A 27679-nucleotide genomic window follows, 5' to 3' on the forward strand; every position below is an offset into this window, starting at 1 on the left:
AGCCCAATGGAGTCTTTTGAAGGACCTAGTCAGGTTAACAGGGCTAACTTATTGCAAGTCCCCACTGGAAATAATTCCACTTCAGAGGACGAAGATGTTAATATTGACATTAAACTTCGTTTCTCACCACGTCCCCGAAGACGGAGTTCTTCAGCTTCAGAAGAAGAAGAAGAGGTAGATACTCCCACCAACATCTCAAGAAAAGTTTCATTTGCTGATGCATTTGGGTTTGATCTTGTGTCTGTTAAAGAGTTTGATACCTGGGAATTTCCTAATACAGGACAAGAAAATGATACAGAAGATGAAGTTTTTCCTCAGGATGAATATTTTTTCTCCCAGCAATTTACATTACCTGCTTCTCAAGAAGAACTTTTACAAAAAGTACGAGAGCAGAAAGTAATGTTGGAGTCAGTCCTTCTCCTGCCTGGGATTACCTGTATGAACGGCATTATACGAGTCCTCAATGTGTCCTTTGAAAAACAGGTGTATGTTCGAATGACATTGAATAACTGGCTCAGTTATTATGACATCCTCGCAGAGTTCATGCCTAATTCTTGTGGTAGTGAAACAGACCAGTTTTGCTTTAAGATTTCTTTGGTGCCTCCTTTCCAGAAAGATGGACTTAAGGTGGAGTTCTGCATACGCTACGAGACATCAGTTGGTACTTTCTGGGCAAACAATGATGACAAAAATTACACACTGATTTGTCACAAGAAAGAAACTGTGCCCAAGGTGGATAATAAACCCCAGAAGGAGGTTACAGATAGATCTCTTAAAGGCTGCTTAAAGACAACACAAAGAAGGTGAGGTTACACCTTAATTTTTGGTAATTTAGAATGTAGCTGACTAATTCTGACTTTCTATGTGTGCTTACTCAAGTCAAGACTGCCCATGTTATTTTCTACTATTTTACCTTTTTTTTCTAAATGAAAAATTAGACCGAGACTTGTTTTCACTAAAGTGTTTGTATATATCAGCCAGTGGTTTTCTGCAGACAGATTAGTTTGGGATCCTAATTTTATGCATGCCATTAATTTGAAAAATAGTGTGAGGGTCTGTAAACCCTCTGTGGGCTGTGTACCAGTTCTGATCTCTGTAGGATATAAACTGAGCTGACATCAGTGGGATCTTTGTTCTAGACCAAGGTAGCTGTACAGTTAAAATACTTTGCATCCACTTCCTTTGTAAGTCAACAAAAATTTAAAATCAAAACAAAAGCTGGGTTTTCACACAATTTATTTCATGGTTCTTTCTCTACATGCAATTATTAAATCAGAAATAGCACTGGTGGTTCTTCAAGCAGAAGTGGATAACTGAGAGAAGAATCCAGCAATTACAATAGCTGGTACAAACTTTCCAGCAAGTCATTGGGCTATTCTGCAAGTTGTATATTAGGGCTATAATTCCTTTTCCCTGCCACAGGTGGATGCTTCTGTTTCACATATGGTGAAATGAAGTATGTTTTATAAGGCAGGATCAGTAATATATTAAAGAAAAAAATACATAGAATTTACCTTGTATATACTGTTCTGATTAAAAGTAATATGTTAATTATAAAGTGGCAGTTGTTAACTTTTACTTTAATCACATATAAAGAGAGACACTTGGGAATAGTAACTTTTGGCTTCCTACTGTTTTTAACTATGTTCTCTCTGTTAGCAAAACAATCTTGCATGCAAAAATCTAATTTTCAATTATTTCCCCCCCCCAAATTTGGGATAAATCAGTTGAACTTCTGCAAAACTAAATCTGTATTTTACCTGTAATGTCCTTTGCAATACTTGGATGCCAGAACTAAGTTAATGTTGGGTTTTTGAATTTATGTTGGCGTTTTAGTTCCTATTCTTTCCAAATAAGACAGTGCTGTTTGATTTTGCTGGTGCTCTTCCACTGGAATGAACTGGTAGGGATGGGGGAACAGAACTGCAGTGGTGGTGGGAGCTTAAGGAAGAGGGAGACAGCCAGGGCTTCCTCTGTGCAGAACCTTCGTTCCCAAAACCAGACTTGCTGTGCTGGGAGCTTCTGCCAGCCCTAATCACACATTAGCCTTGTGAGGAGAGGTGCACAATACGGCTTAGTGCCTGTATCCACACCACAGGGTAGGAGCCGCCCAAAGGCTAGCCCGAGGCCTCGTTCACAGCCAGTCCACAAAGCTCTCCTGACAACTGTCCCTTGGGCCAACTCTGGAGCCCTCATGATCATGCTTCCATGAAGGAACATCCCAGTATGTCAGAGCAGAGGGAACGATACTTTTACATGTTCTGCGGTCAGTTCCTGACATTTGTGTCTGGTTTTATACATCAGTTCTGTCCTTTAAGAAGCATCACATGACCTGTTCTGGATAAGTAAGATAGCCTGAGATATCCTGCAGCAGGGCTGTGATATCAAATACCACAGGCATGTGCAGGTGGTATGACTCCAGCCTGAGTTCAGGTAGCCCACAAGGAACAGAGGATGGACATGGAGACTTGAGTGTCAATTTAGTGAGCCCTGGGTTTCCAGATGGTGTTAGGAATAACCTGAAAATTTAGATACCATTGGCATCTAAAGTCAAATGACTCCTAAGTGTTTAATTCCCTAAAGTTTGTTGTGATATGCATAGTGCTAGCAAAAGTTGTAGAAGCCTTCCTTCTGGGAGATTGTCTTTTACATGGATATGCTAAATGATTTATGTGTAAATCACTCAGAGAGCTATTTTAAAAAATAGGAAATGAGATAACGTCTTCTTCTCAATATAAAATTACTTTGTCTCTAATCAGACTATGAAGTTGTCTTCTTCTATGTCAGACTGAAGAGGATTGCATATGTGTGCATGTGTTTATACATACATACATATGGATGGATGGATGTATACATGAATGTGTATATTTGTTCATATAGATACATATACACATGTATGTTTAAAATATTTAAACCAAAGTGGTCAGATTCTTGTCTGCACTAGGATCTGCTACACGTTTCTGTCAAACAGTTAACAAGCATGCACTTTCAAGATCCTCTTAAGTGGCAGAAAAATGTACAGAGACCTTACAGTAAATGCAAAAATGAGCTGAAAGTATTTTTGGAATATTGTTTCAGTGGTCACCAAGGCTTCTGAAAGACAGTTCTGGCAGACTGTAATCCAGGACTAATTTTATGCTACAGGGACTTCATTGACTTCACAAGAGTCACAGCTTTTACCAGTGTAAATGAGGTCAGCATCGGGGCCTTTTGTTTCAGAATAACTAAGATGCCAGCTTCCATTGCTCACTTGTTTTTCAAAGTGTCTTTGTACATGTTGCCCCTTTGAGTGAGGAGGAACACCCTGCAGACATCTGCAAAAGTACCTCATTATTCTCCTTCAGACCCTCATTAAAACTCCTTTGCTTTGATATCTCAAAAAAAGCACAAAAGAAACAAACCCTTCAAAATTGGCAGTGAGGCTGCTGATGTGCTGTTACTCCTTCATCTCCTGTTGAGCAGTGCTGCCCATTTACCAGCTCTCCTCCACCAGCCCGTCTCTCTCTCTCCTCTTACTTTTAGTTTGGATGATAAACTCTGCAGCGTTTATATGTGCTATGCTGGGTGGTTATAGAACATTTAGCAAAGTGGGGGATGGTCCTTGACCATAACTAGCTTGTCGTTGGAGTTGCAGCATTGCAAATAGATAGGAATAAAAGCAATTTTATCTATGATTCTCACAATAAAGTGACAGGTAGGGAACATTGCTATCCGTACCCATGAGTTGGACATCTTAAATTAAAGACTTCTTCATAGCAATCTGAATAGAAGGATAATTTAAAAGGACACTCATTTAGGCCTCTGTTTCAAATTTAGAAACCTGTAATAGCATTTTTTTTTTTTTTAACTCCTGGCTCTGAGATATTTGTACTTTCTCTTAAAATGTGCAATTTACCTCTGCAGTTAAAAAATAAGACATGAAAGGGTCATGTCTTTTAAGCAGAGAGTCTGATCCACTCTAGGGCATACTTGTGCGGCTCATTAAATGTCATTAGCAAGGATTAGTTGTGTTAGTTAAGTGAAAGGAATAATATGCACTTTCAGAGAAAAAAGTTTTGTATTTTAGTGGGGAAACACAATAATATGACTATTTCAAGTTACCCTTAAGAACATGGTCCAGGACTAAGTTGAGTGAATGAGGGCAATAGGCTGACTTCTGACACCATTATTAAGAAATATATAAAAAAATGGACTTAACCCTCAAAAGTTGCATGTGAAAAAAAATATAGTAAAAAGCAAAATTGCATCAAATAATTAATGCTGAAAACTGTCTATATTTGGATATTCAGAACCACATCACTTAAAAGTCTGCCTCTTCATTTCATGTTTCATTTGCTTTTGCTTCCATGTCTAGGTATGAACAAATAGTCTTCTCTTAAAGTTTCAGAAAGTATTTGGTTCTAGCTGTATTTTAACAACCTAAAATTATTTCCTCATAAACTTTAACAATTTTTGTGGTTTTCAAAAGTCTTCAAAGGATTTGTTCACAGGGACAAAATACAGTTTGGGAAAATAATGTTTAAATTAATTAATTTATGCTTTGGTCTATCTGAAAGTGTTTGCTTAATTTGTACATAGTCATAAATATACTTCAGGAGAAAAACTGACCCCTAAAATTTTAAGAGTGTCACTGGAAATGAAAAAGCTTCTATCAATAAACAGGCCTAATTTCTATCCTATTTATGTAAATGTATATACCTTAAAAAAATGTATTAATATATATTTATATATATAAAAGAAAAATGTAAATTAATTGTATCGCTCCACTCCTTTCTCTTTTTTTTTTTGACTCTCATGCTTTTGGGATATGGATCATGATTCCAAACATGAATTTTTCCTGGTCCTCAGATTTGGACCACGTGATTCTATTGTGGGCACCAGGCTCCTGCCTTGGTCTGATCAGACAGGAAGTGGTTGGGTGTTGCTTGAGGCAGACTCCTGCAGATCATGCTGAAAGGTGCAGTGATAAAGTTATGGAAGCCATATCCCCTGTCACTGGTGGTGCTGCATCCCATTTCTGTGCTTGGCCCTGGTTTGCCATCTGTCAAGGGCAAAAGAGCCAGGGAAATGGCTGATCAGCATGAGAATTGTTTTACAAAAGGGTATTGTGTATTTGGACTCCTGTCCTTCAACAAGGAAGGGGAAGGCTAGTGTTTTTGTAATAACTGTTAGAGTTATTCCCCCTTAGCTATCTGAGCCCACAAATATATCCCTCTGAACTGATCCACAAGTGTATCACTGTGATCCAGCTGATATTGATCCTATGCTTTTTTTTGTAATTGCTAGACTGTACCTTTTTTTGAGTAGTAGTACACCAATTCACTTCCCTCCATAATGCCACTTTAAAACACAACACAGAATAGGGCAATGGCTCTTACAAGAGCTGTTCTATGTACAGTGCACAAGAGAAAGAAGAGATTAAACCCCCCCGTGTCTGTGGGCCGCCAATGCCAAATTTGACAGCATAAATACTAAATGGTTTCTAAGCAATTGCCAGTGAGAAAATTTCTTCTATGCGTGAGTACTTTTTCTTCTTCAGTTGCTGACCATCTCCTTCCTGATGGGAGGCAAAGGAAGTAAGTTGCTGAAGACCCAGCTTGGCAGGATGGCACCATGCTCAGTCAGTTTTCCCAGGCAGATGGCAGACCAGTGCCTAGGCTGCCCTGAGAAATGCAGTTTTGTTTCAGCTCCGCTTGGCCTTTCCCACAAGCTCATGATGTGATTAAGAAATGCTAAGGCTTCTGACAAAGATGCTTGGAAATAGTCTCTCATGCACTTTGCTATGAGGAACAACTGTATAATTCCCAGCTGGTCTGTTTAAAGTATGGCATTTAAATTATGTTTCCTTTTAATCCTTGCTCTTTTGATTGTGTGTCACCACAATCAGGAAGGGAAAAGAAGAGCAGAAAAGGTGCTAAAACACATCTTCTTTCTGTACTTCTGTTTAATCTCAAGGTTGTTTCTGGCATTTTAAGTCGTGAGTTACATCTTGATCAGCATACAGATACGGGATTTGACTAAAGTTTATTGCTATTAATAGGAAGTGACTGCAGTCACTGTTTTTACCAGGAAAGCAGCTGCTAGAGAAGCTATCCATTCACAGGGAGCCAGCTAAGAGGAACACTCCTCTCTCTGTGTTTAATTTGACTTAGTGTTCCCAGACCTTCTCTTGCCTCCTGGTCATTGCCAGTTTTTCTCAGTTGTAGAATTAGGTAGGATTAGCACCAAAATAAGACTTTTCCACATACTTGAAGACTATGATTATGAGGGACACAGGGTAATTATTTAAGGTGCTCTAAAATATTTTATTCAGACAAGTAGGGTAAAAGCAAGCTTGGAACTGAGTTTGAGTATTAGGAGTTGCTTTTTAATAGCAATTCTGGAGTTATCTTTTGATGAAATTGCTGCAGCCTTACTCTCCAAAGTAATTTAAAGTAAGCTAAGATAAACCACTTGAAAAATATTCTGTAGAGAGCAATCCTACTTGGCCAGAAACTATGCTCAGTGGTTTTTTTCTCTCTGTTTAATCATAATATTTCAAAATCTGGGCATGCATACTATTTGAAATATGAAACTTATTAAAGACCCTAAATACAGATATTTAGGTGAATGGCTTAGGTCTTTGAATGCTATCACAGAAGTGTTAAAGAAACAGGTGGAAGATATGGATGTGAATAGTATGCGCAGACAAATAGACACATTCTTCCTGTACTTGTGGTCACCTGATTGGAGAGTACCTGAAAGCTGAAAACATGTCACATTTTTGCTTTTGGTAATTGTAAACTGTGCTACCCATCTGCTATCTATTTATTGCACTAGAAATATTAAAAGAAGCTTCTAAAATGTAAGGGAACAACACGTGAAAATAACATGTTGCTGTACTGACAATCCTAGCGTAGTATTTACTATGGAACTTATTAGTATTGGTGGTTTCTCGTTCATTTCCATGATCTGCTTTAGAAACTGCTCTTACCAATACTACAGAACAGAAATTTGTGTTCTAATATGTGGGAAATATTGGTCGCTATAAAGCTTTTTCAGTTGTTTGCATGAAATCATATAAAACCAGTGCTTTGTAATCTGGGTGTCATTTCTCAGCCATGATAAGTACTTGTATTTTACATGCATTGCTTGGCTTTACACTTCTAAGATTTTTTTCAGTTGCTACAATTTCATCAGCTTATTTAAATATGCCAATACTGTAACACTATTGTGACTGACTCTTAGAACTTTTCAATTCAGCAACTGGCTTGATCCTGAAATAGGCACAATAAATAATTCAATGAACATCAGGAGTCTCACTGAACTTTGTAGAATTCTTCATGTGTAAAACTATCCTTGAATGTTAATATTTACAGGACCAGATGCTCTTTCAGATTGCTGGTTAAGGACCTTTGGAAAAATAGAACTACATTGTTAAATGAACTCCTGTATGTTCAATGATTCTTTTGTTTAGGAAGATATCTATTTTGCAAATTGAACCAGGCTGTAAATGACCATTTCAATACTCTCTCCTGTCCACCATTCAGGTACTACAGTTCATAAATGTTCAGTTGGAAAAAAAATTGTTCCATTACATTCAACTTGACTTTGCTAAATGTTAGTCTTGAAAAGATGTTTAAAGTTAGTGCAACATTAGCTGAGAGCACTGGAGTCATATTTAATCATTGCATCGACTACCAGTGTCATTTGAGCTGTTTATTCTGATTATGAACTTCAAGCTGTGATCCAGTCCCACACCACAGCTCTGAAATTGAAGCAACAGATTCAGCAGCAGTGTAAGTCCAGAGAACTAATTGCCCATGGTATTTTTAAGATAAAATGTGGATTATCTTCTCATCTACAAAAGGTGGAAAAAATTGTCCAAACGAATACTTTGAAAGTTAAATTAAGTCCCTGCCTTAGGGCAAAGGAGGGGGTAAGACCTTTTAAACACCGTGGGAGAATGTTAGAAGTGGCTATTTGATCCCTAGACCTTCAGTGACACGCACAAGAAAGTATTAGTTGATATGCCAAAGCATAATAGGGGGCTTGGTTTTCTGAGTCTTTCCACTCTCCTCCTGATTTGTGAAACCAGCTGATATTCTAACACTAAACCTGAAGATTTATTAGTGCTGGTTACTAACTGTAGTCCTAAAGGGCACTGAGCTACACAACTGAACGTGAACTAGGCAAAGCTGGCAGGTTTTTCCTACCTTGCACTTAGGTGCACCAAGTGGATTGGCATTTACATTTTGTTTTGACACACAAGTGTTGTCCCTGCAATAACATTTATAGATGCTGGGTGATAAACATAAGATATACTAGCCTGAAACGCTTCATGTTGTGGTAGAGGGCTGGGGAGTTTGTCAGTCTCCACAGCTACCCTAGTAAATCTGAACCAGTGTCTCCTAGGTTTTTTCCATGTCTTCTTGATGGAAATATTGATACCTATCACACAGCTGCCTTCTTGCTGTGTGGTAGTAAGCAGGTGGAAAATGAAAATAAGGTTATAAAAGTCTCTTGTCATGATAACACCTGGGATTTTTATCCTATTGAGATGCTTATTGAATTTACAGCTGCTTTCCAAGGTTTAGATCATAGTTGCCCTCTCTCAAGAACAACTGTCTAAGGCTCATTTTTGTGGTCACCCTTTCTGTTCTCCTCCCCAGGGTTGCTATCTGTGTCTTAGTCTCACCTGACTACCATCTACCTCTCTACAGTCTATCTGAGGCACTTACCACCTTCTTGTATATGTGCCTCAGCATACTGCAGGCAGCCTCTAGGAAAATACTCTCTTCTGACACACCAGGAGGAGACTGCTCCTTCTCTATTTTTCCCATGTGAGATTCAGAAAAAGACCAGGGGCCACATGGGTTAATGTTTTTCTCCTCTCATATTTATCTAAAACAGACACAACTTGAAAGTTTCTCTCCTCCAATCTTTTAAAGCAGTGGGAGAAAGAAGCAAGAGAAGAACACAGGGACACTACCCCCAGCTCCTTTCTACACCACCATTTTGATATTTGGTCATGCCTCTTCCAGACAAAATAGCAACCTATGAAGCATATCCTCTGACATTAGACCAAGCCTAGCCCTCAGGAAACTTGACTCCTGACTCACCTTTTCCTCTTTTTCAGCATCTCAATAGTAAGGTCCTGCATTGCTAATTCACAATGGATCTCTCAACAGACTTTCTAACACTGCCCTGGAGAACATTTTTGAAAGAGGTTCTCTGTTTATGAAATACTTTAGCCCATTCTGTCAAAGGATTCAATGAATTTTCTGACCAATGCGCATATAAAACAGCTGTGTAACACGACTTCTGAACTGGTTTTGCTTCAACATTGCTTCATGGATATCATAATAAGGTGCAACAATCATGACAGAGCTGTGAAAAGGTCTCAAAAAAGTGGCAGTGTTCCTGTTTATGATTTCTATAGCTTAATTTGAGGTATAACTGACATTATGCAATGGGCTCTTCTGCAGTCTTCATACCTATACTCATGAGATTTGGGGATAGACAATGCAATATTAAAGGTTTGAGCCTGGCACCAAACTGGTGTTGGGCTCCTGGTTCAGACTGGATGGCACTAAAATCTTCAACTGGATGGATATGCATCTTTATTTTTAAAAAATTGTATTAATGTTTTGCTATTAAAACTCAAGGTCTTTTTTAATGAGCTAGAAAATAAAGACTAATTTCTTGGGACTTTGTTTGCTTTGAGGCAATGATTATTCTCATCCCAAGTCAGGCCAATGCATTTTGTTCTGTGCCACCCATGTCCCTGCTTCAATCATAAACTAAGACTGAAAAATGAAAATATTAGTAATTGGAAAATATAATCCCCTGGATAACACCAATTCAATAATCTTAATAAAAATAGATTTATTACAAACATTGTCTGAATCCTACTGGGAATTATCTTTGCAGAAAAAAAGCTAGAATTCCCTTACAGCTGGTCTCTTGATCAATTTTCCCCCTTGATACTATTAATCATCATACCATATATCACTTATTCTGAGCATCTTTTTCAACTTTGTTTTCCAAACTTCTTTTCTATTTTTTCCTTGTGCAGAAATTACTGACAGTCCTTTATTGTCCATATCCAGGCTCACCTTTTCTCCTTGTCTTGTGACAGCCCCTTTTCTTAGGTGAGAAGACAAAAACTAAGGGGTATTTCCTCAAGGTGGAGAAATACCACCTTAGTTAATATTGTCTTCCTCAAATTTCAAACATTTAAGTAGAGGTTCTTTGTGGCACTGTTTTCATTCAAAATGCTTGAGAAGTCTGCTTGACTGACTCTCCTGGAAATGCAATCTTCTGTTCCCAGGGTAGTTTCCAAGAGGCTGCTGCAGTGCCATCCTCTTTTGGCAGCCAGCAAATGCCCTCACCTACTGCTCTAATAATGAGTGTACCACATCCTCTCCTGCCTCTGCCCTCTGTTTCCTGACTATCCACAAGGAAGCTAATTAGTGTCAGTCCCATTTGTTGGGTGACACCTATTTACTAAGAACTAGATTGAGCCTTCTCTAACACTGCTGATAGTTGAAGGTCATATAAGAAAATCAATCTTGCCTAGATTTGTAATAAGGGCTCCTATTTTACATACAGCTTCATTTTAACAGGATAGGTTGTAATGGCAATATTTTAGAATATATTCAGTTATTTCTACTTAGTGTTCGCACAGCTGTTCATTTATAGATGCTGATGTTGTCTGCAGTTTTTGCTTCTGAATCTTTTCCATTGTGGTATCAATCAGTTTTGAATTTAACATTGTTTTAAATTATTGTTTTCTGCATTGTTTACATTAAATTATTTTTCTGTTGTGCTTCTATTTTTTAAATACCTCCTGAAAAAAATTAAACATATAAACAGAAAGCCACGATACTGCCACACACAACCTATAATAACAATGTTATGGTTCAGGCATGTATAACATGATATCTCCACAACGAGGGATCATTTGAAGCCAAAATGCTTTTAGGTGGGAATTTGCCATATTTTCAGGTAAAGCCACCTAAGAAGTCAAAATTCAGGAGAGTGCATTAGGAGTGCAGAAGCGAGGAATGGTGGTGGCTGAGCTTCAGCTGTGTTCTGTTTTGTTGTCAGCATGGATAGCAGTTCTCCACACCATGCTCTCTGCTCTGTGCAGGCTTAGTCTGTCTCTAGTAAATGCAGCTGCTGGCTTCTGCTATACCTGAGGTCTAGCTCCCAGGACTCTGCCTCGAGTTTTGGAAAGAGGCAGTTATATCCTGCTGAGGATGCAGCCACTGCCCAGACCCACAGCTCTTCTGCCTCCCCAGCTCTTCTCCCCAATACCTCCCTGATCTTCAGTGCTGTTCCATCAAATTCCAATACAGCTCTGACACCCCTACCTAATATTAAGATCAGCCTTTTTTAACACTATGTAAAAGCCTGAAAAAGACCTAAGGCATTTCTCTGAAAATTGTTTTAGATGAGTACTTAGCTTCTTTGCAACTTGCTTTCAGAGCCACTTTACAGCTTCTTCCAGCTTCCCCTGCCTAATGGGTTTGGTAGCTTAGAATTCACACATGCTGCTCACACCAACTGCCCTTTGTTGGCTGCTACCTTTGCTCTGCTGCTCACTCTGTCATCTCCTTTAAACCCTTCCCAGTTCTGATTTTATGTGCCCAGAACCTCTGCCTTCTTGGACAGCCATAATTCTGTGTCCAGTTATTTAGAGCTCTCCCTAGGGTCTAATATTAGAATCTTATTTAATTGTCTTTTATCCCTATGTCTTGTCTTAAAAAAAACAGAGGACTGTTTAATATTCTCACACAGTAGTGTCAATTTTCTTGCATTTTCTTTATATGTATAGCACAGTTTATTGCAACACATCTTCTTGCTCATCTCTTTTTTATGCACCCTAATCTTCATATACTCCAAATCTGGTTTGAATTATTGAAATTCTTTAGCAATCATAAATAACCTTTTTCTGTATTTAGATTATTTCTAAGAAAAAAATGTATTCCCTTAATTTCTGGCAAATTCTTATCAATACCTTTATATACAAGTTGTTATAAAGATTAGCTATTCTTATCTAATTGTTTCTAGGAGTTTAAGACGGTCTCAGCAGGAGTTGCTGAGGGATGAAACTTCTAATGATGATTTAAAGCAGTGAAGTGTGTAGGCTGAAACTGAAATAATTATTGCTGTAACCCTCTAAGCACTCCAAGTTCCTCAAGAGAAAATACTTTGTTCAGAACAGACCCTGAACAACAAAATGCGAAGAAAGTAAAATAATAAAAAACCCTCCAACCCTTGAAGCAGGATGATAATTTAGAAATAGAATCAGTATAATGTGAAGATGTTCTCAACAACTGCTCACAAATGCATCAGACATCACAATTAAAAGGGAATAATAATTATGGCCCCATTCTAAAGTATGGAATATTCTATTCCATTCAATAAGTCATGAACACTTTAAAACCATCAGTGTAATCTACAAACCTATATTTACAACATTAAACTGGATGTTCTGCCTTTTCAATAACTGTCATCTCATCTCTATTATTTTCACCTCAGACTCTAATTGTTTCTTTTATAGGAGCTAACCTACCAGTGTCCTTGGCAGTACAGTTTATGGCTCATGCATTTACAGTAATTGTTTGGGCAATTTGCCACACAGTATAACAATCTTCACATCACAATCAGTTTTTACAATAAACAGCATTAGTTGTGAAAAATACAAGTGATGCATGATTCTTATGGTAGATAAAGGGCACTGAAGATGCCCTTTAGAAAAAGAAAAGAAAATGCTCAAGCCTTGAACTACTTGAGAAAAATACTGATGTCACAATAGAGCTAATTAATTTGATGGTACAAACAAGAGGGGGAAAGGGCCTTGCATTCATTAGTGTCAATTCCAAATGAGAGCATACCATTCATATAAATAATTTTCTGCCTTCATTTAGACAAAATATGCAGGTAAACAAATAAGAAATAAGCACCAGCTCTGGCAATAGCGATGATTTTGCTCCTTAGCTTTATCAAGGCTCTTGTTTTTCTATAGACACAGGGAGCTCAAAGCCCGGGCAGATACAACTTACAGGTAGAACTCTGGATGAGGCCAGATCCTACTGCCCATCAGCTGGTTTGCTCCAGCGTGGCCAGCACTGCCAGGCACTACTGGACACTGTAGCCTCTGTGTATAGTAGTGGTCTGCTCCTGGGAGGCTGAACATGTGCTTAATGGCTTCTCTCCATAACACACAGGTGGTGGCACATAAACGTGTCTCACTGCACGCGTCTCTGCTGCAGACGTTTTGTCGCCTCTCAGTTTTCAAGTGCCCTAAAATAAGAGGTCAGTAGTGAGGCCATTGGACACACCTCCAGCAGGCAGTCTTCCATGTTAGAAATTCTCCAGAGGAGAAATAATATATTTGCATTCTTATGCCAGTGCATAGACAGGGTAATTCTCAGCCTCCTTGTCATCTCCATGCCACATTATGGACCCTGGGTGGTGCAGAGGCACAGCGAGGCAAGGCCCCAGAAGGCACAAAGCTGGCTTCAAGCCAAGTGTATACCTCCTCTTCCTGAGCTCAGCCGTGACTTCTCTGGCAGCACCAGGGCTTGAGACTAAGAACATGTGATAATAAATTGTGGAGTGGTTGTATTATAAAACTGTAACTTCAAATTCTGAGAACACAGACATCAGTTTAAATCAGTAGGGAGACTTGTCCCTGTAGCGAGTTTTGGACTGAGCAATATGGAGGCAAGGAATGAGTTTGTCTTTACTCATTAAATATTTAGTTCATATATTCAGTTAGTGAGATAGAATCAGATTAACTCTGGAGACACTTTCACAAAAGAAGTCAAAGTCTGCACTTTGAAGGTCTGCATCAGGACCCTTGGTAGCTCCCGAACCAAAATGAAACATATGTTTTTAGCTTCCCCTTTTTTTTTTTTTCTGTATAGTACCAAGGTTTTTTTCCCTTCTTGCATTTTCCTCTCAGCGTGAATTTGTTTCAGAAATATTTTCTGCCCTGTCCAACTGGTATTTTAGGATCAACACAAATGGAGCAATATTTTCAAGCAAGCCAACTGTTATGGGGGTTATGTTAGTAAAAAAATATCTTGAATTCTTACTCTTCTGAGCCTTACAAAAAATTGAATAGAATTTTAAAGCTCTGCTTAGAACTTTAGACATACAAAGTCTTCCCTAATCCTTTCCAAAATGACTTCTTCCTGAGAAATTCATTCTTGCTGCATGTTTGTGGATTTTGAATGATATTGCATACAAGACTACTGAATTTTAGAATTACGTGTGGAAAATCCTTTCTCTAGTTTCTCACCCAGGTCTTCAAAACATTTTACAGGCTTTCTGATTTTGATGTGTACATAAATGTTTTAAAATAATTTTTGTTGTTGCTTGTTTAAATGCAGATATTTCCTTCTCTACTTCCTTCTGAAATTACATCTGCTGCTAATGATACAAAAATAACCAAACTAAGCTGCCTGCCCTTCGTTCCCCATATTCCCTTTCCCAGCTCCATGGGGTTACACTTCTGTGCAGGATTGCCTGTTTGGCTCCAGTGACAGCTCAAACATGAGTACTTAACTGCACTAATTTACTTTTTGCTCTTCTGCTTCTCAGTAAAACACTGCTGACACACGGAACTACTTCATTTCAAGGATCTCACATGTTGTTTACATCCCAGTGGCATCATTCTTCAGCAAGGCTGGGTATTTTTGGCACTAGATCCAAAAGCACTAGTTATATTGAAGGCTGCTTTTATATGAGGTTACTCTGAGGCTTAGAAATCTGTCCTGAAATTAAAATATAACTACTGTTTGGTTAGCAACTTTAGTCTTGCCAGCTCTTTTCATGAGGACATTCTAGCTCCACCTCAACTTCAACTACAATACATTATCTTCAGGGTAGAATTTTGATTTGTTTTGATTTTGAATCTACAGTAAAAATCAGAAGCATGAAAACACCTACAAAACCTAAGACTATTTTTAGATAAAATAATGTTAAAAACTTTTTTCCCTTTTACGTACTTTAATTAAATATTTGAGAAATACATTCTTTGAATACTTTAACAACCTCATGCCTCTCTGAATTTCAGACTAAATAATATAATCCCATGTTTTCTTTTAATTATGAGATAGTATAAAATTGATCAGGTTGCATTAATTTCAGAGTTGTTCAGGTACATTTTCATCTTTCCATACTCTGTAATCCAACAATTTTAGCCTTTTTCTCACATTTTTAAAAATAAATATCACATGATTTAGATAGTAAGATCTAGCATAAGTGGATATATCACAGAACAAAGTGAATGGTACTGTGAGTTATACAAACATACAGACACAACTTTAGCCAAATATTGGTGTGTGAACTAAAATCCTGACAAGTGATAACCCCACCTATTATGATGGAGTTTGCTGCTCCTGGCTATAGTCCCAAACCTATTTCAGGCCAGACCAAAGCACCTGCTGTTCCATAGTGCAAACGTGCACTCCTGCAAGCATAAGTCTCAGGGCATATAGCTGCAGAGGAGCATTTGAAATAGGGCTGGGTTGCGATCATAGGATCATGAAGTCTCATCCCTTGGGAAATGTGTTGCATAATCTTGTTCTCAAAAATATATTCATGTTTCCATACTGAGACCTTCTCAGTTTCTTGTGTCTGATACTTGCACCAAAAAAATACAAGATATACTTTTCTAATGCTTGCAGATCTTCTTTTAAGTTTTCACAACAAATGTTTTTGTGAACTCTTTATATTAATCCATTAACAGTCTTCCTGCTTTTTCATCTTTTGGGTATTTACCCCTTTGCTATATCAATAGAGGGCATTTATTCCTCCTCTCAGACTTTATTTTGTTATGCTGAAAATAGAACTACTTGATCTGCCTCCTTGGTTATTATAGATTTTTCATCCTGCCAGCCTTCCTCTAGTCCTCTTCTGAACATGTTCCAGTTTGAATCAATTTTTCTTGGACATAGTAGATAAATGTTCTAGAGGAGTTCTTATTGGTGCCTGGTGCCACAACATGAACATTTCTTGGAATCTTTCATAACTGGGAATACCTTCTCTGAGACATTACCGCTGAACTTGGTTTGCCTTGATATCGCAGTGTCTATCTCATCTCACACCAGCACCTTGGAAATGGTTTCTGACAAAAAAAAAACCCCTCAGATTTTTCTTGTTCACCCATTTCTTCCAACTTCTGAGGCCTAGTTTTGTGGCAGAAACTCTTTCTAGTCCCTAAATGTATAACCTGGCACTTTCTAATTTTGAATTTCATCCCTTATCTATTATTCTGATCCTCCAGGCCACCGATTTCTTTCAATCCTCCTCTGTGTTGGTGATGTCTCCCAACTTCGTCTCTGCCACAGATTTAATTTAACTTTGACTTCTTGTGCTTTGGTCTGTAATAACATGACTGAGTAAGTCTGATTGCATGACTTGTCCTCTCCAATTCCCCAGCGATGCCTGCTAGCTCCACAGCCCAGCTCCTGGGACCCTGCTTGGCACCGAGCCCCTCTCCCACCGCCCAGCTCTTCTGCTCATCTCCCTCTTCTCCCATTTAATTAATAAATTTCCCATGTGGCTGCACAACAAATGCTTTAATGAAGTCCAGATAACTGATTTTTAGACAAGGGAAATATAGTAATCTTATCAAAGACAGATATTATCATGTGAGTCTGGCATTTTTATGCCGTTTTCCATTTATCTATATTTCTTCTCTCATTTTTGTTCTAAATATATTGTGAGAACTTTTTGAAGACACCTGGGCCTGTAGTTGCCTTGACACTGTTTATCTTCTTTTTCCTAAATATAGCTAATCCTTTTTCTACTCTTCTGATATTGTTGCAGTATAGGACCAATTGAATAGGTCTGAATAGGAAAGGTTTTAAACCAATATGTGTTTTCCTCCGTTGGGTCTCTCAGATTTGGGTTGGAGATTATCTACTTCTCTTAATTGGAGCATATTTAAACAGAAAGTTCTGCTCCCAGACTGGATGAAATAATATAATTTTCCAAATTGCTCTTCCTATCAGTTATGTCCTGCAAGATTTCTGTTCCTATAAGAATCTGCCCCACCACTAGCACCGTGGTAGAAGAATTTACGAGAAGCCTTTTGGTTGTTGGGTTACGTGTAGATTATGTGAAATCTTGATGAAACTTCACTTATAAAAATATTCTTATTTAGCTTAAAAAGGCTAGTTCGAAAGCCTTGACATGTCTGAGTTTATTCCAACCCTTCATGAAGTCAAAGAAATATTGTTTATTGGCTATTTTTTCTTGCCACTTATAATTTTCTATCTACTCCATATCTTTAGGGTTCAAGTTTAACATTTCCTGTCTGGGATCCCAATTCCACATAACTTAGGGACTTCTGAACTCCTTTACATAATGTCCATCACATTTTCAGTCCTCTCAGTCCTACTAACTAGCCCCTGAACTTCATATTTGTTCTTTCTAATGCAAAATTACAATGATAACCTGTTTTCAGTCCTGATTTATTTTTATAATTCAATACAAGTGAATGATAATTTCAAGGATGAATCATATGAGCATAGGTTTTGGGGTTTTTCGCCTGCTAGAAATTCATAAGTTCCTGGTGTACTTTATGAAGATGTGCTCCATTCAGTTGAATGAGAGAAAGCAACAGAGCTTATGCAGGTTTACAGGTACTTATGCTGGAGTGGAATCACATCAGCTGACATAATGGATTTTTTTCTAGCTTGCATTGTTGTCAGAATACCTGGATCACTTAAAAATAAAAGTAAACCCTTTTTAACAGAACACAAATATTGTGTCTCTCATCATATAAGGCAAGTTTAAACTATCCTTCACAACAAAGTGCAATAATTAATTTCTGAAACAAAAGCTTAATTAATATTCTAATTTAAAAATCTGCTCATGGAATTCTGATACTGTGCTAGGACATTTTCAGAGAAATATGGAGAAAAACTTACCAACTAGACAAACACCTTCTAATTGCCCCTGTTTGATAAAGCAGCTAATTATTATTGGTTTTTGGGAAGTATTTCAGTCCTTAGGATATACATATATGTTTGAGATTGTTCTGTAGTTATATGCACCCATAGCCTCAACATCTTCATATAATTTCCTAAATTGAAGTAGTGGTTTAAGTTACTATTTTTTATGCTCCTCGTGATCCTCAAATACTGCAGTATCAATATCCTCAATTTAAGCCAATTTTAGATTTCTCCCAAGAATAATTATATGAGGACAGATATTTCTGATATAAAATTAAATTAAGTAAAATAACTGTTACACTGACATTCCCTGTGCTCAGGTATTTGCAGGGCAAGTGTGCACAAATAATGGTCTAAAAACCAGAAATCTTTATAAAATTCAGTTCAGTAGGCAAGAAATTATGCTACAAGCCCTGCAGTGTGTATCCTAGCTGTGAGGCTGTGTTATCATTGCTATTTTTTACCTGTGTGGCTGTTGTGAAAAGAAACTTGTGTGCCAAGGCTCCAGATGCTACTTGAACAAAAGTTAAGGAAAAATTCAGCTCCAATCACAGCAAAAGTAAAACGGAGGGGCCTGCCTACCTTGAGCGTTACATTCGCAGCCACTAAAACTCCATAACCGCATTCCAGTTTGAATTTATAGTTACAAGGTGAGATTCATGGAGCTTTACATAATGGCTGAAACTGTAGGTTCCCTTTATGGTCAGTAAATAAGGTCTACCTTTCAGAGGTAGAGAAGCACCTTCAAAGGATCCATCACTCCATCTTACTCATGATGCCCATGTTAGAGGGAATAAATCTCCTTTTGGAAGTGTTAATCTCTCACCACTGATAATAGGAATGATATACAGGACTGCCTGAACACAGATGCTTAGAAGAATAAGGCTAGATAAAGTAACACTATCCTGGCACACACCCATAATTATCCAGCTTGAAGCATCTTTATACCTGTACGTTTAAAGGTTTATAAAATAGGTACTCAGCATCCTTATTCAAACACTCTGTCTATATTTTTACACTGAAAATTTGTTAACCAAACCCAAAAATATTCACTGCATAGGAAACACAGCAAGCGGGGGGCAGAATCCAGTCTCTCCTTTCACCAACATATGAAATTTAAGCTAAAGAAGAAGGATCCTGCTTGCACATCCAACTTCATTAGGAGGAGGCAAATCTGCCCTCCAGTTTTCCCCCAAATGTTCTGTATCCTGATAATCTGGGTATTTTTTGCATGAATGATGTGCAGTGGGGTTTTTTATCACGTGAGAGTGTGATAGAAGCTGAAAGTGGCACTGCTACTTGGATGCCACAGTAGCTGGATGTGAACTCTAGCTACCACTAGAATATTATGCTAGATGTAGGCATTAACAACTCCCCTTCTCCTGGGAATGCTTCTTGAATTAAAAAATTTGTCGAACTCTGGTTTCTTTACAAAGTAGAAGAAGAGTCCCTTCTAGCAGAAAATTATGCCATCCCTGCTTCCCAAGAGTTGTGGCATCCATATGGCTGAACACTGCAGGTAGTCAGCTACGTTCAAAGAAATGTTGACACTTTAAGATGCTCTTTTTTTCCCCACTGGAAAGCAGTGGAAGGTTTCCTGCTGGGCCCATGTGGTTTTGGGATCACACTTTTGGGGTGATGATTCAGTTCATGTGTTATACATGTCTTGGTTCCTAATCTGGGGCTTTTGCAGACACCCTGATAGCACCTAAATGTTTTGATGCATCTGTATCATGGTTAAACCCCAACTTACACATTTATGGAAGCAGATGAGTGAAAAAGATGCAAAAGGGCAGAAGAAACTGGGAACTAGATGTAACACTAAGACAAGCCTTTGAACAGTAAAAAAACCCCAACAAACAAACAAACAAAAACCAACCACCCTCACCAAAACCTTATGTATAAACGATAAGCTCTAATGATTTACCTTAAAACCTCCACAGATCAACTGAAAAAAGGTGGATCTGCCACCCTTTTCAGAATGAAATGCAGATTATAACAACTGCTGCTAGGGGAAAATACAACTCAGTGTGAGTAGAAGAGTGAAAAACACATGGAGGTTATGCACATACCAGAATTCAAGAGTGACATGACATTCATACAGATTGCAAGAATATTTAGCATTATTGCAATTAATGGTGGAAAAGAATTGCTGGGAGAGCATTAAATCTTGTGCTTCAAGGACAGCTTCTAATAAAAAATGGCCAAGAGGAAATTTAAGAGGGCAGTGCAAATTACCCCAAGTATTTTCCTACAAGAACTCTACATCTTCCCCTGAAGTATCTGATGGTGGTCAGTGTCAGAGGTCAGATGCTAGACTGGCAGGATCTTCTGTCTGCTTTAGTCTGGCAATCCCTATAAAGACTGGTTTTTAAAAAGTTGGTGACAGTAGATGTCTACATTATTTTAATAGAGTATAAATTTAGCATCCTCCTTCTGAATTAAGCATTTAGGTGGCAGAGTTAATGTTATATCAATTCAAATGAAAGACACTAGAAGAAAATAGAAGGGGAAAAGATTAATATTTGAAAATTAGAAAGTAATTTTCAGTAACAGAGGTGGACGGCTGGTTGAAAATCACATAAATTAAGACCTACAGAAAAAAAAATTGCTCCTCATAGAGGAGTCATTAGGAGTGATATAATAATTTACATTTTACATAAGTGACATTCTCTTAGCGTTTTTTTCCTTTTCCACTAAAGGTTAGATCCCTATAAGCACAATTCGAACTGCTAGGACTTGCCAGTTCGATTGATATCAATTGATATTGATGAGGACTGCAGGCACTCAGCATCTCTCTGTAGGTGTTTTTTGTGTTGAACCTGGCCTTTGTTTTCACAGCCAGCAAAGCAACAGAAAAAATTGCACTGGCTGCAGGGAAGCAGAATTTGTTCCTGCCGGCCAGGCATAGCTTAGCAACAGGATTTATACTGTACGCAAGCAGGGAGGATCTTTTGATTTACTTAAGGTAACAAACATGCCTTTTTCCAGACATCTCTGTATACATACAAATATTTGGAAAACACAAGCAAGAGAGAGCCCTGGCATCTTGAACACATATATCCTTCCAGACCCTTGCCTGACCCCAAAATTATGCTCTCCTGTCACTGATGCATCTAATCACCTTTGTGCTGCTTTCTCAGAAAAGGCCTGGGAAAACCCATCAGATTTGCAATGTAATTTGAAGGTCAACATATTCTCATTTTCTTGGCCAGTTCTTTCTTATGACCAACTCTTAATAGGTCACTCAAAAAAGCTACATTTTATGTAGCTGTTTTCAGAATTTCAAACAGCATTCAAAATGTTGTGTAATTAACTAGTAGTCTTTATATTTGGGTCTAAGAGGAATAAGAACAACAATTTTTGCAGAATAACACAAGAAGTTTCTTTTTGTTTAACAGAAAAGAAGAAATATTGGCAACGTCTGATGATGGCACATGGAATAAGTCAAGGACTTCAGGTACAACACCCAGTTTAATTAGCTCTTCCTTACTGCACATGTTAATTAAAAATAGTGAAACAACCAACCTCATGGAAATTATTGAACTATGTTTTTGTTAACTCTTCAGACACAAACATCCCAGAGATTGTTTATTCACAAGCAGAAGACAAAGACACCAAACAAGCTAATGAAAATATAAAAGAGAGAAATGCAGAATACAACCAGGGTGATTACAAAGATGATGAAAAAGAATTAGAGTTGCTGGTAAGTGTTATACAATTATATCTACAGTATTAAATGATTTGAATCCATTTACGCTTCAAAGCTGGTGAAATGCCCCCTTTTAACAGAGCTGACTGATGTACTAATTTACAAATGTAAAGCCTTGGTCTGTACTTACACTGAATCTCTAACTGATTCAACAATAGAAGGTGCTTTGATTTCAGTATAGTGCATCAACTTTTTCTGGTCTTAAATTAATGACTTCTCCCTTTTGCTTCTTTACCAGAGGCTCTAAATGACAGTTCTAAGGAATTAGAAGGGTAACATTTAATAAAATCTCTCCTCCTAGTCTCTAGGATGGGAATATTTTTAAAGATATGCTTTCTATTTGTAAAATCTTTGTACTTGTAGTACTGTTTACTTCTGAGATTTTTGAAATTGTAACTATATGAGTACAGTAAGTATATATATATTGATATTGGCAGATTTTTCTATTTAAGTATTTTACATTATATTTTTTTACAATGAATTTCACACTCAGTGAACATTCAATCTATTTGGATTTGTGTGCATGCATGTGTGTGTGTGGTTTGCCTTGCATTTTTCAATATGAAAGAAAAAATGGCAATAAATGAGACACATACAGCAATCTATTATTCCCAGTGTCTGTTCTCAGCTCATATCATTTGGGTGCACAGATTCATAACCATAGATTATAATAGCTATCACCTGTGAAAATGTGAATGCTGAATCAGACAAGAGAGGAAGATGGGAACCGTTCTTTTTTTCCTTGTTGATAGAAAAAATTCCTCTCATTTGAACATAAATTTTTGTCGTCTTTTACTTTAAAAAGTTGAAAATTGTTGCCTATTGTGAGACCTTTCACCGCCTGAAAGTCAATGTTTTGGTTTTTTTTTCCTTAATGGTGAAACGTGCAAAGGAGGACCTCTAAAATCCCTTGTTGTTCTCAGTCCACCCTTTTACAAAAAAGAGGATCAAATATAACTATTTGTTTATCAATTGCCAGACTTGTCCGTACAATAAATGAAGGGGGAGCTATAATTTAGATGTTAATTTGCACTGTGCGCTCTTTAATGAATTAAACAATGAAGGCTTATAATACATGGAAATACAACCAAATCTTTGAAACACACAGGCATTGGCTCACAAGACAGCTGTGCAGTTGACAAGTAACATGAGCCTTATGTGAGAAGAAGGGGAAATCGTAAGATTTGCATATAATTATTGAGATCATGCAAATGTCAGTTATGAGGAGGGGAAAAAAACACAGGCATCTCACTGTTAAATCCTGACAGTTGGCATCACCGAAGAACTCAAATACACTTGAGCACTGGTTGGCAGAGGGTCATTAAAACAGAATTTGCAGAGACATTAGCTCCCTCACTTTTCTTTGAGTGACGTTTTACTATTAATAGTTTGCAGAGGCTTTGCAGAAAACATATTAATAAGAGAAACTGTAATGGGGGTATCTACAGCAAGTGCAAATGTATAAAGGGGTGCCCAAGAAGGTAGCCTCTAATTGATCAGCTAGTGCTATCAGTGTGACTCTGCTAAAGTGAGAAGAGAGTGCAATGACAAGCAGGCATAGCTGAATAATACAATATGATATTTGGGAGCTGGGAGGGAGAATGATTAGTTTCTGGCCTTTTACTTTGCTAATCTCATTTCCAACTCATGTCTTACCAGATTGTCTAAAACCAGTCTGGTTTGAAGCCTGTAAAATGGTCCCTGAGAGAAATGAGGCACAAATAATCCTTACAGTATTTGTCAGTGTGAAATGTGTCTTTGTTTTACTGGACAATACTGTACATAACCGGACACTGATGTACTGTATCAATGCCCTCATTTGAGCACCAATCCTCCCCCCTTGCCCCATAGCTTCCTCTCTCCAAACCTAGAATCAAATGTACAGAGAATGAATTAGCCTGCCTTTAAGGGAATATTCTCTTCAGATTTAATTTGTATAAAATGCACTAGCAGCTTACTGAACTCATGAATAAAGAGAGAGGGTTTGGAGCACTATTTTATTTCCTGCTCCTTTCAGTACCACCATAAAGCTCATTACCTATGTTAAAAAATACATGCAATGCAAATTTTGCAAATGGTTTTGAACATGTTTCCATAAAAGCTTTGTTACTGAAAACAAAACTTTCCATAATGAAATCCTGCCTCCTTCATTTGGCATATTTTTGCAAAGTACTTTTTGATCATTCTTTTCTATTCTATTGTTTCAGTTAAATCAGCACTTCACAGAAGCTAGAGGTACCTCTTCCAGAGATGAAAGGAATTTATACACAACAGAACCAATTAATTTTCCAAGTGAAACTGAAAGATTGGTGAAAAAGCTAACCTGTATAGAAAGAAGCAGTGCCTTGCACCCTGTGCCTATCAGTTCCTCATCTGAAAACACTTCACATGCAATAGGAGAAGAATTAAAAGATAAAGTTAAGTATTCTGTAGGAGATTATAACAGTCAGCTACCAGGGAAGGAAGTCACTGCTGGCTCAGTAAACAGCTATGAGCGCTCTTTGGAACATACTGGTACCAGTGAAAGCCTTTTATCGGCAAAACATTTTCCTGTGACAAAGCAGAATGAGGCTATCAATATTACGGCTACTGGCTCAAGCCGACAAAGAGAGAGGCACACAGATATTTCAAAAGGTGAAATAGATAGTGCCTTGGGAAGTAAGATGACGGAGAGATTATTCATCAGTGAGGATGCTGCTGGTACCTCAAAAGGGGCCTGTGAAACGAGACCAGAAACCATTTCGCCAGAGCATGATGAATCCGTGCAATTAAATGCATGCATAGCAAGGATGCTGGATGGCAATGCTAATCCAGCTCTGGAGCACCAGGCACCACAAATGTCTCACCAAACTGTGGATTCATTGTTGTCAGATGCTGACAAAAATGAAAATGAAGGAAAAATCAAGATGATTGAAAGCAAAGTTCAGGTACATTTAAGAGGAGATTTATATGCTGGCACTTTTGCACATGCTGGTGTCTCAACAGATTCCACACACAAAAAAGGAATTGGTGAAATGTCAGAAAAGAACTCTAACACTGGTTTAGCGAAGGAGAAGAAAGTCATTGAAGTAGCAGACTTGGCATCAATTGGTGAGGAGGATGCTTCCAAGCCTTTCAAGTCACACAGGAAACACAATGCCAAAGCCCTGAACCCAGTACCTCTGCCAGCTGAGAACAAGCAGGCACCCAGGGACACCAGGGTGGATGAAAGGCAACCTGAGGACACTCAGGAACACAGAGGATTTAAGAGGTTAAAAGGCAGAGAGAAGCCAGACAACGCAAATAAAGGGAGACCAATCGGAAGGGAAAGCGAAGCAAACTCTGCAGAGCAGAGGTGGCAAGAAACGGGGAGTGAGATTTGGTGGAGAGTGAGGGGGAGCGTGGAACCTCAGAGCATGACTTCCACAAAGGAGTTGTTTACCTGCCAGGAGGCAGAGAGTTGTGAAAAGTCTTCTGTCTCTGAGCAGGGTATTACAGAGGAAGCAGAGGCAGGTACAGCTTATATAATTAAAACAACATCAGAAAGTGCTCCCGAAAAAATGCCTGGCAGTGAAAAAGCAGTAATTGCTAAGCTACCTCGAGAGACTGCACTAAGTGACAGGCCCACAGAGGAAAAGGAAACAGCGTTTGATACACATGAAGGGAGAAATGATGGTTCACATTATGCTCTTTGTCAACTCAACACAGTGGGTGTATTATATGACACTGAATTTGAAAAGGAATCAGTTTTAGGTATTTATAATGCATGCGTACATGAAACACTGCAAGGAGAAATGAAGTCTGTATGCAGTAGCAGGGAAAAATGTGCCAAAGCACAACCAGACAATATTCTACCTGTAGGAGAAGCAGTAAAGGTTTCTGCTACAGAAAAGAAAGAAGATTTGCAGCGGGGTTTATGTTCAGATGTACCTAAAAGTCCCCTGAGCACCCAGAAGCATCTATACTGTGAGAAAGCAGAAGAGCTCTATAGGGAAGAAAGCCATGTTGATACACTTTCCTGTTTATATTCTAAAGCTGAAACAAAAATGCCACCTTCTGGTACAAATACTGTGCCTAGTTACCATTATAAAAGCTCTTCAGTAGCATCTTCAGAAGGGCCCACAGTGGAAGGAGGTATGGAGCACCTGCACAGACACTTTGAATCCAAAGTCATTGAAAAGGTTGCTGCTGAGTCAGGGTACAATTCAAATCTAACAAATGAAATTATGTGTATTAACAAAAACTTCTCTTCTGAAGTTGAAAAAGGAGAAGTACCTTCCACTTCAGACACAGCAATTTCTGGAGAAGGACGAGGCAGGAGTACAGGTCAAAGTTTCCATCAAGCAGAGCTCCAACAAGAGAAGTCATGGAGGCCAGAGGCTTTAATTAGTAAGTCTACCAAAGAAAATGAAGGAACAGACTCTCGATCTGACCATTTAATAACTGAGGGGAAAACACGAAACTGGCTTGATGACTCGCAGAAAGAAAGCCAACACACTTCTGATTCTGCAGATATTTCTAACCAGAAGAGTGAAGCACTCAAGTTATCTAGTGAGTCTCCAGGTTTAAAACATACTGCTTTCAAAATATTTTATGTCTTCTTGTTTCTTCTATTTGCTGGAACACTCTACCACTATGATTTGATAGTCTGTCTTGCACTCTACCTGTTCTCCTTGTATTGGCTGTGCCATGAAGGAAGAAGAAACAAGGAGTCTGTCAAGAAGCAATAACATTGACTGCCAACAGTGCTCAGGATCCATGGTCAATAATCTCTGATTCCACCAAAGCATTTTCACTGTTAAAGAGTTTATTCATTGTTAGAACCAAAGCAAGATTTCCACAGCAGCATCTTTTATTAAGAGATTACACATGAAGCTGAGCCTTCATATAAGTAATTAAACTATGCAGGACCATTATGTTTGGATCATTAAATACCTATATGAGTATGAGTTCTGAAGCACGTCAAGTTAAAATGAAGTGCAGCTGTTGCTTCTTAGCAGGATATGAAGAAGCAATCCTTCATGTCTCTGTAGTACTTAAACCCACCATTTACTTGCTTTAATTTCTTTTGCATTAAAGCTTCATATTTTTCTGGGAATTTTTTCCTAAGATTATGTGTGGTACATAATAACACAAGGAACAATATAAAACCTAAATCAGTATTTTGGTGCGGACATTGCAGTTGATAATCTGCTAGTGTAATTAGCCAATGATCTAAGCAATGCACCTGTTGATAGTTTAATATAATTTTCCAAATTTTTATTTCATTATTTTGACTTAGAGCTTTGGTGGTAGCCCTGTTTGAAAAACGTAGGGCTTTGACTTCCGTAACATCATGTAACTTCCAGGGTGTGACTGTGTAGCAGAATAGATGAGCTGTTTCCACCCTGTAAATATTGAAGGCCACAGCCACAGGCCTCGTACTGATCACTCACGTGCATGAACATTTTTGGGTTCTGTAAATCTGGACTGAGTAACATGACTGAGAATTTCACTGAACTGTTATCCTGGGCAAAGACTGTGAATGACATTTTTCATCAGTATTGCGTGAGCATATCTAAAAAGTATTAAATAAATTTTCCAAAGGAATGCTATGACTGTGTGCAGCATGTCTGAATTAGATTTATAGCTTTTTTCCTATGGCTTGCAACCTAGAGCTAATCAAACACCAAGAGAAAACAATGGACACGACCCTGGCGTACTGTGAGGCTGCTTTGTGTGGTTTGGGTGAGGCAGAAGAGGCTGGTATCTGCCCTAAGGAGAGCCCAAATTGGTTCTGTGCAGCAGTTCTGTGGGCCAGACACACTGGCAGCTCTGCTGCTCCAGCGCTGTGGGTGTCTCACACAGGCACATGCCCAAATTTTGTCCAGAAGGAAAAGAACGGACAAGATATGATGCTCTTCAGCCATTTCCCAGAGGATGGTCACAAACGGCATCCCAGGTATAGGATATTAAAAGAAGCATCGAGACTGCATAATGTTGCTGAAACCATAGAAATTAAAAAGAAAAAAGAGTTGTTTTTAAGCTC

The 27679-nt window shown here is 38.3% G+C and overlaps 1 protein-coding gene across 1 annotated transcript; it reads left to right on the forward strand.

The window, feature by feature from the left end:
* Nucleotides 1-27245, forward strand: PPP1R3A (protein phosphatase 1 regulatory subunit 3A). Its single transcript, XM_008632746.2, has 4 exons — nt 1-803; nt 21362-21420; nt 21530-21666; nt 23880-27245. Exons 1-4 carry the CDS (start codon nt 7-9, stop codon nt 26379-26381), a joined length of 3495 nt encoding a protein of 1164 aa, XP_008630968.1. The 5' UTR covers nt 1-6; the 3' UTR covers nt 26382-27245.
* Nucleotides 27246-27679: the final 434 nt, after the last annotated feature.

Source organism: Corvus brachyrhynchos, unplaced genomic scaffold, assembly GCF_000691975.1.
Source record: "Corvus brachyrhynchos isolate BGI_N302 unplaced genomic scaffold, ASM69197v1 scaffold32, whole genome shotgun sequence".
Lineage (NCBI taxonomy): Eukaryota > Metazoa > Chordata > Aves > Passeriformes > Corvidae > Corvus > Corvus brachyrhynchos.

What these genes read in the sequence shown, in the direction of transcription:
- PPP1R3A (XM_008632746.2), top strand. Translation starts at nt 7, where the DNA reads ATGGAGTCTTTTGAAGGACCTAGTCAGGTTAACAGGGCTAACTTATTG. An exon ending in GAATAAGTCAAGGACTTCAG is followed by an intron (nt 21,421 to 21,529) that starts GTACAACACCCA and finishes TTAACTCTTCAG; the next exon opens with ACACAAACATCCCAGAGATT. An exon ending in AAAAAGAATTAGAGTTGCTG is followed by an intron (nt 21,667 to 23,879) that starts GTAAGTGTTATA and finishes CTATTGTTTCAG; the next exon opens with TTAAATCAGCACTTCACAGA.